The sequence below is a fragment of the Centruroides sculpturatus genome, unplaced genomic scaffold (genome assembly GCF_000671375.1).
Source record: "Centruroides sculpturatus isolate CEXI.00-Female unplaced genomic scaffold, Cexi_2.0 scaffold1633, whole genome shotgun sequence".
NCBI classification, from domain to species: domain Eukaryota; kingdom Metazoa; phylum Arthropoda; class Arachnida; order Scorpiones; family Buthidae; genus Centruroides; species Centruroides sculpturatus.
The window spans coordinates 65,755-82,976 of NW_019385927.1; the positions used below are offsets into that span (position 1 = coordinate 65,755).

The 17,222-nt window shown below is 30.7% G+C and overlaps 1 protein-coding gene across 9 annotated transcripts in view; it reads right to left on the reverse strand.

Annotated features, from left to right (window-relative positions):
- Positions 1–17,222, reverse strand: part of LOC111612620 (G protein alpha q subunit-like) — a 102,493-nt gene that overhangs the window by 61,634 nt on the left and 23,637 nt on the right. Inside the window, exons 7-9 of one of the 9 annotated variants that reach the window (XR_002754640.1) lie at positions 15,279–15,386; positions 6,662–6,823; positions 3,169–3,269 (exon numbers count right to left, since the gene is read on the reverse strand). Coding sequence is in view for 4 of the 9 variants with exons in the window: in XM_023353861.1 (XP_023209629.1) it covers positions 9,698–9,780; positions 15,279–15,386 (191 nt within the window). In the remaining 5 variants the exon portion in view is untranslated. Of the gene's footprint in view, positions 1–2,949; positions 3,270–6,661; positions 6,824–8,681; positions 8,781–9,689; positions 9,781–15,278; positions 15,387–17,222 lie in introns of those variants that run through there. The other 8 variants (XM_023353860.1, XR_002754642.1, XM_023353862.1 and 5 more) reach the window with 8 other exon arrangements.

Consider the following 17,222-nt stretch of genomic DNA (forward strand, 5'->3'; position numbering starts at 1 on the left):
TACCAAGATTTAATAACAACAATCTCCATAATACACAAATCTACTCGCAAAATTTCAAAAACTTTCAATAAAATGCCCAAGAGTTCAAAACTGTCAGTCTGATCCAAGAATAATTCTATAGAAAAATCATATGAATTTAAAATCTTCGATAATTGTACTATCCAGTTACGTTTAAAGTCCGTATCTCTTGATTTTTTCATATAGTAAATACAGTGTTTTTGTTGTTAAGTCTCCAGAAGTTAATATATCTTTTTATCAATGTTGTATTTAGTTTGTATCTATTAATTTCTAGTCGAAGAGCACTGCCTGGGATTTGATCCAATTGGAATATTCTACGAATGAATATATTTTGTATTTTTTCTAATTCATCAAATTTACCTATGCTCCAAATTGGGGAAGCATAGGCCTAAACCATTGAATTCATTACAATTGAATTGAACAGCTGAAATTGAGTTTGCACGTTCTTCGTTTTGATTTTACAAAATAATACTATTAAATTGTTAATTAAGTTTTTTGCCTTGTTTATTGTACTCTTATAATGTTTCTCAAATGATAAATTAGGTGTAAATATTATTCCTAAAAATTTAACATCGTTTACTATTTTCACTTCTTCTTTCTTAATGTAGAACGACATTGAGTATCGATCGTATTAGGTAGATTACTACAGTTTCTAAAAATCATTACTACTGACTTTTTCGGATTTATTTTTACTTTTAGTTTTTCCAGGTATTCAGATATTTGTTGAATTTTTCTACGCAGTGCCGCAGCTGTCGGTGCTAATAGAACAATATCGTCTGCGTATGTTATTGAATGTATACTTAGATTATAAATATAGATTCCATCTTTTTCTCTTTCAAAACAATTATTCAGATCGAAAAGATAAAAATTAAAAAGGTATGGTGAAAAAGGATCACCCTGTAACAATCCTCTATTCGTTGTAAACGGCGGCCAGACATTATTATTTTGTTTGATAATCGTCTCATATCTCCCGAATAATTTTCCTATTATTTTTATCAGATGGTTACTTGCGTTATATTTCTCCAATTTGATCTGCAAATCTCCTATACTAATCGAGTCGTATGCTTTTTCCAAGTCTAAAAAGATCGCAGAGACCTTGTGCCTTTTCTTAAGCAATTGTAGTTGGATTGTTGTCAATAAGACGAAAAGAGCTGTTTGCGTACCTCCTTTATCTACGAATGCATATTGTGTTGGATTCCTATAGTTATTTTTTTCAATCCAGATCTTGAATTTTCAATCCAGATTCAGCTAAAATTGCAGTAAATATTTTCCGGAAGCCTGACAATAATGCGATTGGTCTATAATTCGATGGTTCATCTCTATTGCCTTGTTTAAATATCATTGTAAGTATGACTTCATTCCATTTATCTGGTATTAACAGGGCCAGATCATCGCATAGACAAATGAGACAAATGTCTAGGGCTCGGTTTTTAGAAGGGCCCGGTCAAACTGTCTATTTTGAAAAGATTTGTAAATAAGATAGTTTACTTTTCTGTTGGACAATAGTATATAATAAATAAATAAACAAAAATATATTGCTTTTTATATGGTTATTGTGAATTCTAAAATCTAAAGAAAATGTACTGGTTTAACATTGAAACATCACTGGTTTAACATTGAAATCTGTAAGTAATGTAAGATGGGAGAGCGGAATAAAAATATCAAATATTTTAATGGATTTTTTTAAAACTCCTATCAACTACTGTATACAGAACTATCATAAAAACATACCAGTAAATTCTTATCGGTTGGGTTAAGTTATAAATCTACTCGTGGTTCGCGTAATCGGGCGAGGGCGGCCAAATATTTAGCGGACAGGCAGTTAACAGCCCAGAACCGGTCCTGGATAGAATTGAATGCAGTATACGTGTAGCATCCATCCGAGGTCCTGGGCTTCCACCAGCTAAACCGGGTGAGGTTGGTGCTCTGTAAAGCACGTGCACAAATCTGGCTTTTTGGATGTTGACAATACATCGCTTCCACTCCGCCACTAATATTCCACCGCTTCCAATGACGGCACGCCACTGGATTTTAGAAACAAAAACAAAAAGCATGGTACTTTATTCGCTGAATCCTGAACCACGTGGAGTTAAATGCGGTTATAATAAAATATTGTGCGATTATTTTCATATAATTAAAATTAATATGTATTTATGTTTTAGAAAATACAAGGGAAGCGGCGCATCCACCGCTTCCAATGACTGCACGCCACTGATAGCCACGGAACAGAATGACCTTAAGACACAATTTTCTTCTGTGCATTTCGGACAGAAGAAAATGATTATTTGTTCCATTAATAAACATTTCACTGGAAAGAAGAAAATCTATTTTTTGATGTTTTAAACTTGGTTTTAATCTATATGTATAATAAAAATGAATGGAAGGCTGGCACATTTAAGAATTATATCTTTTTCTTCAGACCTCATATACAAACTGATTTTTTTTTCATGGTATTATATAAATTTGAAGTTAGACAAGGGCAGCAAAAGTGAAAACTGATAAATAAATAACAAAAGAAATTCTTTCTTAGTATTTTGCAGACACATTATCATCAATGTTTAAAACTTTTGGAGTTATGCATGGAAAATGAAACAAACTAAGGTTAAAAATGGGAGTTTCCTTTCTCAATGTGTAGTGTAGTAGTAAGTTTATGCTAAACAAACATGTTGCACAATCTACCTGTGCTTATTGGTATTAAAATATTTTTAAGACAAAAAAAATATATTTTATAGCATTTGTTATTTAATTTTTAGAATAATTTTCTTATTTTATTTAGGGCCAAAAATTTGTATTATTTATAAAGTTTATGTTCATTTATATCATTTATAATTCTTCTTTTAACAAAATCAAGTTTTTTCTTTTTATAATAATACAAATTTTATTTACAGTATTTTATTATGACTCTTTCATAAATAAAAAATTTGACACCACCTGCATTTCTGAAGCACTATGCTTAAAAATATTTCAAGTGGTGATGATCTGTCAACTGCTGCTACTGGACAGAGTAAGGAAATTTATAATTGTGGCAATTCAGTTTCTTGTAGTCACAATCTCTGGCTATTTAAATGATTCAATGAAATTTTGCTAATATCACAGTTCATAATATATACATATATATGTACTTCATATTTCTATGGCAACAATGATATCTCTTTTTAAGTCACTGGACAACTATGCAAGACTACATTCCAAATTCTGCCGGAGAATGCTGTCTTTTACTGCTGCAAATACAAACCTTATATTTTCAGTATCTGCAAAGAGAAGTAAGTACTTTTCACATTTTATATTTTAGCACATTCAAACTAATTTTAAATTTCTATTTTCATATTTTATCAATTATAATGGTCATTTTTTTTTCTTTTATATTTATACAGCTGTGTTTAAAATTCTAAAAGACATTCAAACCTGTAATGTACACAAGTTTATTCTTAAAATGTTTTGATATATAGTAATTCTTTAATTATATTTATCTAAAGAATTTGAATGGAAAGAAGATGGGATAAAATTAGGATAAAATTCAATATGCTAGAAACATTCTAGTTTTTAAAAATAATTTTGTAAAAAAAATCAAGTAAATAAAATACAATTTAAACAGTTTTTCAGTTATAAAAATCATTTTCCTCAATAATATACTGTAGATGAATTTCTGTATTTTAACTTTTTAAAATTTAGGTAATTATTAGGACTGTTATGGCATTTTAAAATTTTGACATATTGGTACAGTAAAATCTATGAAAGCCAGAACCTGTGTCAGGTGGAAACCTTCCAGAGGTGGAAAGTTCAAATTTTTTCAGTAAAATGATTGTATTAACTTAACAAATGTTCTCTGAAAACTGAAACCCGTGAGATGCAAATGGAATGGAAGAAACTGTGTTATTACAACCGAAATATAGGAAGTAGTATACATAACCAGCTAATAGAAGAGCCTGAGTCTTTAAATTAAACACAAGTTTTTAGTTACATGAAGGGTTTGAAAGAATTTAGAAAAGTTAAAGAAGACAAGAATTTTTTAATAAGGTTACAGACTTACAAAAAACATCTTAATAACTTAATTAAAAAATCAAAGAGAACTAAGCAAATGACATTACATTGTTTTTATTTTTTACTTCACAACTGGGTGCACATATAGACACTGGGCATTTTTAACATCAATCTTTATTCAGGAATATCTTACAAGCCAATATGCATTTCAGGCATATGCCCCTCATCTGTCACCTTTATCTTTAGGATGTTTAATATAAAGGTGCTAACCATTACACCTACTATTAAAATACATATATTCACTGTTAAAATTTTCCAACTTAGTGCACTAAACAGCACTTAGTCTTCACTGGTGATCCTGGTGTCTACCTGTGCACCCAATTGTGAAGTAATGAATAATACAAGGGCTGTTTTTTTTTCAATCTCTGATGGTCCATAAAACAAAGACAAGTGTAAATAACAAAATTAATTTATTACCAAAAGTTAGGTACAAACATGGTTTCTTTTTGACATAATCACTGTAAAGATTGAAGAAATTGTCATATCTGTGGATGAGCTTTTCCATCCCCCTTGTTATAGAATGTTGCCACCAGTGAATTGAGATGGCCTTAACAATGTTGTTTTGAAGGTCGTCATTAGTTCAATAGTCTCAAACCTTTGCCCTGCTAGCCATGTTTTCAGTTCAGGAAAGAGATGGAAGTCTTCACACACAAAAAAGTTTTAAGCTGGGTGGACGTCTTCACCACCTTTAAACACCCAGCATATAGCCCCAATTTAGTGCCGAGCGACTTCCATCTCTTTCCTGAACAGGAAAAGTGGCTAGAAGGGCAGAGGTTCGAGACTAATGACGATCTTCAAAAAAACGTTAGGGCCCATCTCAAGTTATTGGCGGCAACATTCTATGACAAGGGGATGGAAAAGCTCGTTCATAGATATTATAAATGCCTCAATCTTCACAGTGATTATGTCGAAAAGTAACTGTGTTTGTACCTAACTTTTGGTATAATAAATTCATTTTGTTATTTACACTTGTCTTTTTTTTATGGATCATTGGAGCTTGAAAAAAAACGCCTACTAAATTAAAGAAGACACAGTTTCAGAATACGTCAATTACATTGTTTTATTAAAAAGTAAACTTTGTCTATTTATTTATATGTAAAATCCTTACAATATATTCAGACATCTGCAACAAATACAACTTAACTTAAATAAACATATGTAAATCATTAAAAATATTTTTTCGACTAATTCCATATAAAGGAAAAGAAACATTTTCAGAGTATTTGTATAGGGAATAGAGAGCAGTACAAAAATGGTAACACCTGCAAGACATGGAAAAGCAAGTTAGTCCAATTGAATTCTGGCATTTACAGGTTTTATTGTATAAACTAATATTCATTTAATAAATTTTTACACTGTCAAAAGTGAATTGAAATAATTTAATTTATATACTATTTTAAATAATAATATCATTGGACTCAATTATTTATGACATTAGAAATTAATTAGATATAATTAGTGATATTTTACTTGATTTGTTATACAGTAATTCAAATGGCAGAGGACTCTAAACATGAATCAGGTTAAGCCAAATTGCATGTTGTACAGAATTAAAATTTTACAACAGGTTAGAAGTTATTTATGAAAACAAACTAGAATATCCACAAGTGTCCAAAATGTGTTTTTGACTTCTGCCACATGAGGGCGTACATCTTGACAACCATTAAGTTACTGCTAGTTGTTAGTGTAACCTAGAGCTGCAAGTTTTAATTTTTCATTGGCAGCATGCCTTATAAAATCAGTTCACATAGGTATTGTGGCAGTGGTTGGCTGACATAATAGTCAGAGCATTCTTTGTAAGTGGTTTGAAGTTGTATGTGATGCACACAAAAATATGATGTGTTGAGATTGTCTGGGTATTGAATTGTTTCAGTTACATTTGTTTCCACATAATGAAAATTTAGGAAGAGAATGCATAACCAAATTAAATGTACAATCCAGCTAGATAAATAAATGTTCCATCATTAAGCACACAAGTTCATACAAAATGATTAACTTGCAGATAAAGTTTGTGAATGCTCTACATTTGTTTTAAGGACAATTTATTAATTATCTACTTTACCACTTGAAAAATAATTGAGTCAAACAATTATAATTAAGCATTTCTTGGTAATCACAGGTTTTACTTTTAATTAAGTATTCAAATATAGCTGGATATTCCAAAAGTGACCACTCTCTCATATCATTATTCCACTACTAGATTTTATAGTACTAATTAGTGAAAATTACTGTCTATCTGAATATAAATGAGAAAATACAAGTTTGTAGAAGAAACTATTCAAAAATCCAAAAATTTTGCATTAGACTTAATTTTATGATATTCTGTGAATATTTTGGACTACTTTAAGAATAAAATGGTGATATAAATATTTCCTGATAGACAATAACAGTGAAATGTTAATAAAATTATAGATTATAAAAACCAATTTTGCCAATTATCTTCTAAAAAAAAAGATTTCAGTTTTCTTAATTTTTTAATCAGTTTTAAAAAACATTTTCTCACCATGCATGTGGCATGTTATTTTCTTAATGTTAAAGAAAATTGAAACTTGTGTAAAAACAATTGAAATTTCTTTATGATTTAAAATATAAAAATCCTTACCTATTATTAAGGAAGTGGGTGTTATAAATGAATTTCTATTAGTCATTTCAAAATCAATTATATTGTCAATTCTATAGTTCTGTAGTTTCGTAGTTCTTGCAATACCTTAATGGCAGCACAACAGTGGAAAATACATGACCCTTCTCTGGAAACTTGTGGATACTAAAGACAGAATTACACATTATTTTTTGATGACTAAACAATTAAGATAGAAATGGATTAATCTGACAGCAGAGAGTAACTTTACATTAAAGCAGGGGTGTCCAACCCGCGGCCCGCGGGCCGCATGCGGCCCAAGGCAAGTTCCAATGCGGCCCAATAAACGTGTAAACAAAACCTACAAATGTTTTAATTTTTTATTATTTATTTATTTCAATGGCATAAACTCAAAAAAAAGTTTCACAAAGCCGTAAACCTTTATTCATATTTTATTTTTGAGTGGAAAGAAAATATTTCAAATACTTGGAGATGTGTGAATGCGGAAGGATTACTAAATAAAGCTGGAGTTGTGTCTCAAAGAATTATATACCCAAATTTGGGAAAAGGAGGGAAAGATGAGAAAGGACAAAAGATGTAGTAGTGAGAAAGGTTAAATAGATCTTCTGTTAAGCAAATATGGACCCATAATTTTTCAACCTTTTTCACTTCTTTATCTTTTGTTTTTTGCCTCTTTTTTCCGCACTTGGGTCTATAATCCTTTGATTCACAGCTCCAGCTTTATTTAGTATTTCTTCCAACGTTGCGAGATTTGGCTACATTGGGCCAAATGTGGCTACTTTTTTTGGTTTGACGTAAAAAATATCATTTGGCGCTTTGGCTACTTTTTCGGTTACATATTATTTATAATTATATAAATTGAATAAAAATGCACTTCAAAATGGTGGTTCGTCGTTTTTATTAATTAGAGACACAAATAAAACAAATATTTGTGTTTTTCAAATAAATTTTCGTTTGTTTCTTTTACAATAAATGAATTTATCTATTTCTAAGTAAAAATTGAAAGTGTCTGTAGAAGTAATTTTTTAACATATTTTTTTTCTTGATAAAGTTATAATATTTATTATTATTATCTACACATGTTAGTCCTTAAATATACTTGTATATTCGGCCACAAGTATATATTATATATACTTGTGGCCGAATATTTAAGGAAATTACAAGTATGTATATATTATATATACTTGTGGCCCAAAACTCCTTGACTTCTTCCAATGCGGCCCAGAGAAACAAAAAGGTTGGACACCCCTGTGTTAATCCTTAAATATACTTGTATATTGAACCACAAGTATATATTATATGTACAGTACTTGTGGCTAGTGGCGTAGCGTCGGTGTCAGCCGCCCGGGGCGAAGGAAAATTTCACCGCCTCCTTATTTAAGTATTTCAATTTAAAAGACTAAAATTCAGTTTCGTCACAGAATAAGTAATGAAAAATTCCGTGCTAGAATTGCCACCTTTTTAAAATCGCCGACCCGGACGGCAGGTGAGGTTTGTTCGAACAGAAATTCCTGACGCATGCGTATATCATTTTGCAATGCGAAGAATAATTTGCAGTGCATGCCGGTTCTAAATCAGTTACAGTTAGCGAGTAGGGAGACTTGGATAGGAGTAACGCAAGTGACCTAGCTCTATTGGATATTGGAGGTGTATATGATTACGAATGAATCTCACAATCAAAGAAAAAAAAACAAAAAACAAAAATAAAAAAAGGTCAACAGGTTGCGCACGATATCTCTGGACGGCGAGTCGATTCGCGGACTATCCGGATGAATGGTAACACTATTGCCGTGCTCATTTCAATCAGTCCGAGTCGTAGGTGGACGAAAATATGAAATAAAATAGTTCTAATTCTTACAAGATATTATTATTTTTTATTGCGAAATTTTGCCGCCCCCTAAAAAGTGCCGCCCGGGGCGGGCCACCCCTACCGCCCCCCTACGCTACGCTACTGCTGGTAGCCCAAAACTCCTTGACTTCTTCCAATGCGGCCCAGAGAAACAAAAAGGTTGGACACCCCTGCATTAAAGCTATGCATCCATCAGCAATGCCACCCATTGTAAGTGATCTGGACAGTAATGGAGTCAACCAACGTGAGTGAAGTATGGAGAACAACACTGACCTGTAATATTTATGACAAATTATGGCAAACCAAACTGAATTCAAAGCTTGATTCCCCCAATGGTAGAGTGATATCTTACCAGGCAACCATCTAACTAACTCAACCAAGACAAGAGAATAAGTTATCAGAAGTATTTCATTATTTATATTATATCAAATGGATATATTTTCAACTGTATTACTATCTCTAGTGCATATTAAAGGAATCCACAACTTCTGCAATAAATAAGAACTTTGTTTTCTATCTTTCATGAAATGATGCCAGTTCACTCTGAATTTTGTCAGTTGATGATCAAAACCTCATATGTGCATTTCCTAAAATTTTACAAAAGAGCTAAAAAAAACATTAATTTCAAGGGAGCAAAATTTTTAGTATGAGGTTGTGAGTTTTTGACAATGTCAAAAACTCACAACCTCATACTAATTTATTACTCATACTAAACTCTCAACCTCATAATTTATTATGTGTGATGATAATGTACAGGTGCAAAGGAATTCCAGCTCTAGATTTTTGACTAACAGTCATCCCAAAATCTGGACATTGATAGAGCAATTACAAATATTATCATGATTCTTACAAAAAGGAACTGAAAATAATATTCAAAAAAATTCTCCTTAACACTAATTTATACCTAGAAAGGAAATAGAAAGTAGGGGGTGAGAAGTAGTGAAGATGGTGGATAGGATAGGAAAGAATACTTATTAAGAATTTTGAGACTCAGCTTTATTAACAAAATCAATTAAAATAATTGTTTCATGTAATTTGATTAAAAATATAAAACTAAATCATTTCTATTATCAATATTCTAGTAATCAGTATGAAAATATTAATATATCATCCCTATTAATTAACCAGGAAAAGGCAGGTGATTAAAGGGAAGGAAAACAATAATCAAGGAACTTCACAAACCCTTAATCTTAGGCAAGATTATAATCCTTCAAATTGTTTTGCATGATTGTATCCTTCACAGCACAGAATACAAGACGAATATTTTCAGTGTCTATGTATAGCATGCAAAGAGATTAGAGAAATATTTATTAAAAAATTATGAATTACAGAAATTGATTATATTCTATTTCTATATATTATATTCTATAGATTATATACAGTATCAATAAAAATTATTGATTACTATTATATAATTATAAATATAAAAATATTAAAACTAAAGTAATGTTACAATCAATTTAAATATGCATATATAATAATTTTAAGTCAATATATTGAAAAACTTAAGATACAATATTTGTTTAGTGTGATGATTAAGAGGGTTTTGTTGACTGATGAGGGCAAACACCCAGGGAAAAAACACATGGTAAGTAGAAGATGGAAAAAAAAAATTTATTGTGTGTGATAATAATGTACAGGTGCAAAGGGATTCCAGCTCTAGATTTTTGACTAACAGTCATCAGAATATTTGGTCTTTGGTAGAACAATTACAAAAATTATCATGATTATGATTCTTACAAAAAGGAACTGAAATAATATTCAAAAAATTTCTTCTTAACACTAATTTATATCTAAAAAGGAAATAGAAAGTAGAGGGTGAGAGGCAGTGAAGATGTGGATAGGATAGAAAAGATACCCAGGTAGTGCAAACATTGTTTGGTTACCATGATGAACCGTATGTAAACTTCTTAACACAAAATAGTCACTTCTGTCTTCCATTTCCTCAGCTCTTGAAGGCTTTTGTATATTTGATTCCAATAGTTGGTTGCAGTTTTGGACTCAAGCTGAAATGCTGTCACAACACACTAATTTTTTGGCTGGAAATTTCAAAATTCCTGCTCGAAGCTTTGACTTTACCCACTTACTTGGGGACTAGACATCATAATGTCTCTCTCTTTTCATCATCCTCTCTTTTTGAGCACCAGCTCAAAAGTGATCTTCTATCCCTTGTATTCCCTCAGGTAATCTTGTATACATTGTGTTGGTAAATTCTAGGAAGTGGCCCTCACCTCCAAGAAAAAAGAATTAAAAAGATTAGAAAGTTCTAGAACAGGGGTGGCCAAACATGGCGCATTAGACAATTGCAAGTGGCGCATCAGTTAGTTCTGAACAAAATTGCCAGATTTGGCTTTTTTGCGATTAAGAATATTATATAAAAAAATAAATTTTTTATAGTCTGTCATGGCATTTGTTGCACAATTCGTTACAGTCTATTTTGCAGATAAAATGAGTGTTCTCCACATAGTAAATTACAGTGAATGCACGTATTTTGAGTCTTGCGATCTTTATTTCCGATCAGTTTAAAGGCGTGTAAATGGCCGAAAACATTTATTGTGATTAAAGTTATTCCAAGCTGATCTTGTTCTCAGTGCCAATAATTGTAATGCAGAGTAATCTTCACCAAATGAGACTCTGGCAGCAATAGCACCATCATGAAGCAATAGCCCTCTCGTACAGGAGATTATTGTTGACTATTGTAAATTGGTTCTTCAATAAACTGTCATAAATTAATTAATTCAACTGCATAATAAAGTTATTTCTTTTTCTCTCCTAAGCGAAGCAGATTTATTCTTATCTCTATTTATCAACTTCTAACATTGAACGTAAGATTGTATAAAAAGTATTCGAGTTATATGGCGCATCTGAACTCGTCTGTCAAAAAATTGGCACGTGGTATGCAAAAGGTTGGCCACCCCTGTTCTAGAAGGTAGAAAGAACAAAGAACAGGGAAAATTGTAAGAAGAACAAAAGACAAAATTAGATAACAATATGATGTACAATCACAATAGTTAAACTAATTATCTGGAATACCCTCAGACTTTGTTAAAAATAAATAGACATACACGTATAGTTACTGCATATGCATGAAGAGTAATTATTTTCTAAATGTAGAAGGTAAACTATATTCATTTGTAGGTACAGTGCATTTCTAAATTTAATATTTTACGGGCATACTATCATGTACACAGGTACATAATGGGATGTTTCAATACAAAAAAATGACTACTATAAGCAAAAATCCAATTATCTGAATATTCCATATACAGTCGACCCCCCTATAACACGGGTTCCTATAGTTCGGATTTCTATATGACGTCGAAAAAATTGCGATGGTATCTGTACAAACATGGTAAAAAAACTCTTATAATTCGGTAAAATGTCATCGGGCAGCCGAACTACTTTCCGCCATCCAGCGCCACGCTACAGAGAGTTTAAGCAGGTAAATTGAGTTTACTATCGTCTGTACAGTATTATATATAAATTAGGTACTGTACATATAATTATATATAAATTAGGTACTGTATATATAATTATATATTAACTTAATTTATTGTAACTTTATTATAATTATATATATATATACTTTCCGCCGTCCAGTGCCACGCTATGGAGAGTTTAGGCGAGTAAGTTGAGTTTACTATCGTCTGTACAGTATGTAAATTAGGTACTGTAAGTCTAATACAGCACTAATTTTATACATTTCTTGTGAAAGAAACATTTCTTATTCAACGGCCATAAAATTATTTGTATTAATGATGTCTCCAAAGTTCAACAAAGTTTTCGCAGAAAAATAACTTATCAGAAATCACGTCCACCATTTGGTGCACTGCTCTGCGAGGAAAACAAGCTTAAGCAATGGTGACGTCAAACGGTGCACACTCAGTAAGTAATCCTACAATTTTTTGTTTATAGCATAGCTTATACGGATTATTCCCAAAAAATATATGTATTTTGGAAATGTTGAGTTGAATTAGTCTAGGAATAGATTAATTTTATGGAAGAAAACCTTTCAAACAGCTGTAGTCCGTAAAGTGCATACATGCTGGGCTGTGATTGGCAAGGACTCGTACAAAATGGATTCATAAAGAACAGAACGTATCTACCGTGTTATAGGGGGGGTCGACTGTATCAGGATAGTCCAAAATCCTAATTAATTTAGATAACTGTAGTTTTATTGTATTAATTTTTTTCTTTCATTGCACTATATTTTTTGGATTTTAAATAATAATATAAAAAAAACAAAAAATAAACTTTTTTGAAGTTTTTTGTCTGTCTTTTGTTATATAAGAGTATGTTCCTTACATAAAGAAATATTTAAAATAAACTTTTTGAGGAATCTTTAGTATTTGTTAAAGTTACCAAAATTTCATATGACTAAACATATAGATGTGGTTATCTGCAGTTAAAAGTCAGATTGATAGAAGATGAGGGTTATGCAATGATGCAGCTTATTTATCAATTTTAACTTTCAATTGTAAATTTAGCAAGCAGCTGACATAGAATATCTTTAAGAAATGTGAAAAATTCTTCATGCACCACAAATATATTCATTTGGCACCAAATTCTTTCCTAAAACCACCAAAGACACATAGATATATGCCAAGTCTTGCAGCTTACCATAATGCAAATTTTTAAACAACAAGGAATATTTTTAATACTGTTTGGATTTAAAAAAGTCATTTTCAAAACTCTCCAATGAGTTCTCTCTAAAGATTATATTTTCTATACCTCATTACACTTTATGAATTGTAAAGACATCTGAAGCATAACAAAATTATCAACAGTGTTAAATCCTAAGCAAAAACAATTAACAATAATTGCCTATAAAATATAAACTGATCTATTACAGTCGACCCCCCTATAATTACGGTCCCTATAGTTACGATTCCTATAAAACTACGAAAAAATTGCTACCGGTATCCGTAAAAAATAGTAAAAGTTCCCTATAAACACCTCAAACGTCATCGGGAAGCCGAACTACTTTCCCGCCGTCCGTAGCGCCACGCTACGGAGAGATTTCTATCGTCTGGACAGTATTATATAAATTATATATAAATTAGGTACTGTACATATAATTATATATTAATTATATATAAATTAGGTACTGTATATATAATTATATATTAACTTATTGTAACTTTGTTATAATTAAATATATAATTTCCGCCGTCTAGCGTGGCGCCACGCTACGGAGATTTTTACGCTAACTATCGTCTGTCAGTATGTAAATTAGGTACCGTAAGTCTAATACAGTACTGTAATTTTATACATTTCTTGTGAAAGAAACATTTCTTATTCAACGGCGATTAAAATTATTTATATTAATGATGTCTCCGAAGTTCTACGAAGTTTTCACAGAAAAATAAGTTGTTAGAAATCGGCCGCTCTTTGCTGAGCTGTTCCGCGACGAAAACAATGTTGAGCAATGGCAATGTCGAATGGTGACACTCGGTAAGTAATCCTACAATTTTTTGTTTATAGCGTAGTTTATACGGATTATTCCCAAAAAATATATACGTATTTTGGAAATGTTGAGTCGGATTAGTCTAGAATCGATTAATTTTATGGAAGAAAATCTTTCAAACAGCCGTAGTCCGTAAACTTGATACGTGTCGGGTTGTGATTGGAAGGATTCGTAAGAAAGCGGATTCCTAGAGAATGGAACGTATCTCTATCTTATAGGGGGGTCGACTGTATAACAATATACAATTGCTTTACTTTGACCTTAGATTATTCATTAAATTAAGAACTATAATTATAAATATAAAACAATTACAGTAAAATCTTAATTTAATGGACTAATTTAGATGGTGGGGTGTCTGCTAAAGCCAAAAATCCATTCATTATATAATAAAATAGGTTTTCTGAATGTGTGTACTAAAAAAATTGACAAATTGGTTAGGTTATGTTTTACTTATGTAAATATGTTTCTGTAATTATGTATGTATTTAATTTGAAAGAAATAAGTTTTCTATATATATTATTACTTACAGTGATAAGTACAGGATTCAGGATTTCATTTTGGGGGAGCTGAGTTGAACAGATAAAAATATTTTTAATGCAAACTCAATAAAATCCCTACCTTATGTGACCACTAATTCATATGTAGTATAGAAATGGAACACATGACAAAATATGAATAAAAATAAATTTTTCCAAAAATATTTTCCTAATTAAATCTACTAGCATTTCTTTCCTTTGGGGGATACCAGGGTCCCTTAGCCCACAACCTGGGTGCACCACTGGTTACTTATATACTCAATGTAGTTCTGAGACTGTAATAAATAAGAATATAATCTAAATCAAAATAAATAAATGGTTTTTGGAAAATATACTTTAATTACATTTATTTAAGACAGGTAACTCTTGGATTTGAAAAAAATCTGTTAATTTTAAAATGTTTTTTTATATGTAATTAAATTAACAGGGTGTAAATATTTGTGTATGACATACAGACCAGAAATTTTATCCGTTAAATCCAAAGTCTGTTAAATCAAGGTTTTACTGTACTTAAATATTTTATTCTGTATTTACAACTATAGTTTTTAACTTAACATATAATTGTATCAAGTTTCCAGTAAAGTTATTTATTGCCACAATAGATCAATTAATATTTCAAGTTAAACTCAAATAATCTTTTCTGTGTTTAGCTAGTCCTGAAACAAATCCTTTTCTTTATGATTTTTGTAAAAATCATTTTAGCTTTTTCTTGGTATATTATAATATGTATTATCACATTGATTTTTATTGATAACAAAATTAATTTACCTGTGGCACAAGTAAAATGTGAATATATCATCCGATCTTCTGATGGATTCTGAGCCAAATATATTTTAAGTATGAATTCACGTGCTGCAATATGATCTTGTTTTGGACCTAAATAAGTAGACAATGGTTTTATTACTATAAGCAACAAAAATATTTTTGTGTGTCAATTTTTATCATCATCACAGTCTATCTAAAAAGTACTAATAAGTGTTAAAAGATTAAAGCAGAATTTGAATTGGTATTTTTCCAAACTTCTCTATATTATCTGAGCTCATTATCTGTTAGTAATAATAAGAAGGAATTCATAATAAAAAAAATTCATGTCATATTTTATTGTAATTTAAAATTTTCTGTAACCTCCGTTTACAATAAAGTAAAAGAATAAGGGAAAAGATAAGTTATCCTATGTATAATGATTTTAAATATTGACTCGCATTCAGTTCTGCTGCTTCTTTATAATATTTACAAAAATTGAATGGATTGAATAAAACCATCTATTTCTGCTCTCTAATAACAATATACAGCTGATTAATCTAACATTTGGATCTGAAAAAATTCCTGTCATATAATATCATTTCTGTAGTTCATCCAAAATTTTTACTCTAGATTTCTGTAGTTCATCCAAAATTTTTACTCTAGATTTCATAAATTCATAATTATTTTCTCATTCAAATAATTTTTTTGTAATCACTATTACTAAAAACTAGAAATTTCACTATTCACTTACTATTTCTTCTGTTATGTTTAGATGTCTTTGTAAATATTTTTATGTATCAAATAATTGTAAATTATTATGAATGTGCTTCTATTTTTTTCCATCAAAATTATAACAAAATGATATTAAATGAGTACTTACTGTAGTTATTTGTATTGTACAGATCTCTTGTGAGAAGATCTCTTAATAGCCTGAAGATATTTGTATAAAGTTGCTTAATCTATATTTGTTGATATAATAATACAATAGTTCTAATCTATTTCTGTTAACTTGTTTTTAATAAAACTACTTATCATTCTTTATAGCACATCTACAGTTGCAACGCTTCTTTATATTTTACAAAAATCTTTTTAAATATACAGCTGGTACAAATATAAACATCCAAATCTGATAGTTATAATTCAGCAATTGTTTGGCTTTAATATATATCAGATTATATTACTTCTATTATTATTAGTTAAATGCTAAGTAATTTGACACTAGAGACAGTCTAGCTCCAATGTTAATCCATACGGGTTATTGTTGACTATGCTTATAAAACGGCATGTGTTATGATTGTTTTTCCACAAAATGAAGATATCATCCACATATCTCGCGTATACTAGTATATCTTTCTGGAAATGGGTAGGATATTGCTTTCGAGCTTACACAGTACTAATTCACAGAGTACAGCCGACATAGGGCTACTTATTGATATGCCCTGTCCTTGCAGGTATGTTTTACCTTCAAAATCGTAGAACGAGGTGTGGCAAATCAAATTCAATTAACTTCAATATATGGTATTTCATCGTATTTTTGATGTTAGTGAATAAAAAGTCCCTCAAGGCACAAAAACAAGGTGGTAATTTAATTGAAAGGTATAATGCTTTGTAATCCAGGACAGTCATCCATTCCTTGTCCTTAAGTGTAATACTCTCTAGTTTCTGTACCAATTGTATTGAGTTTTTTATTGAAAAGGGGTACTCTTGGATTTTTTCCCGTATAAATTTAACTAGCTGCTTTTCTATTCTGAAAGTAGGTGCATTGCATTTTTCTACCACTGGGCGTAATTGTGAGCCTGGTTTATGTGTTTTCCCAAAGGCAAAGATTCTTGGCATTCTTGAAGCCTGAATGACAGCTTTCTCCATATTTAAAAGACGCACTAAAGGAGTTAAGACGAAGTTAAACCAGGCTCACAATTATGCCCAGTGGTAGAAAAATGCAATGCACCTACTTTCGGAATAGAAAAG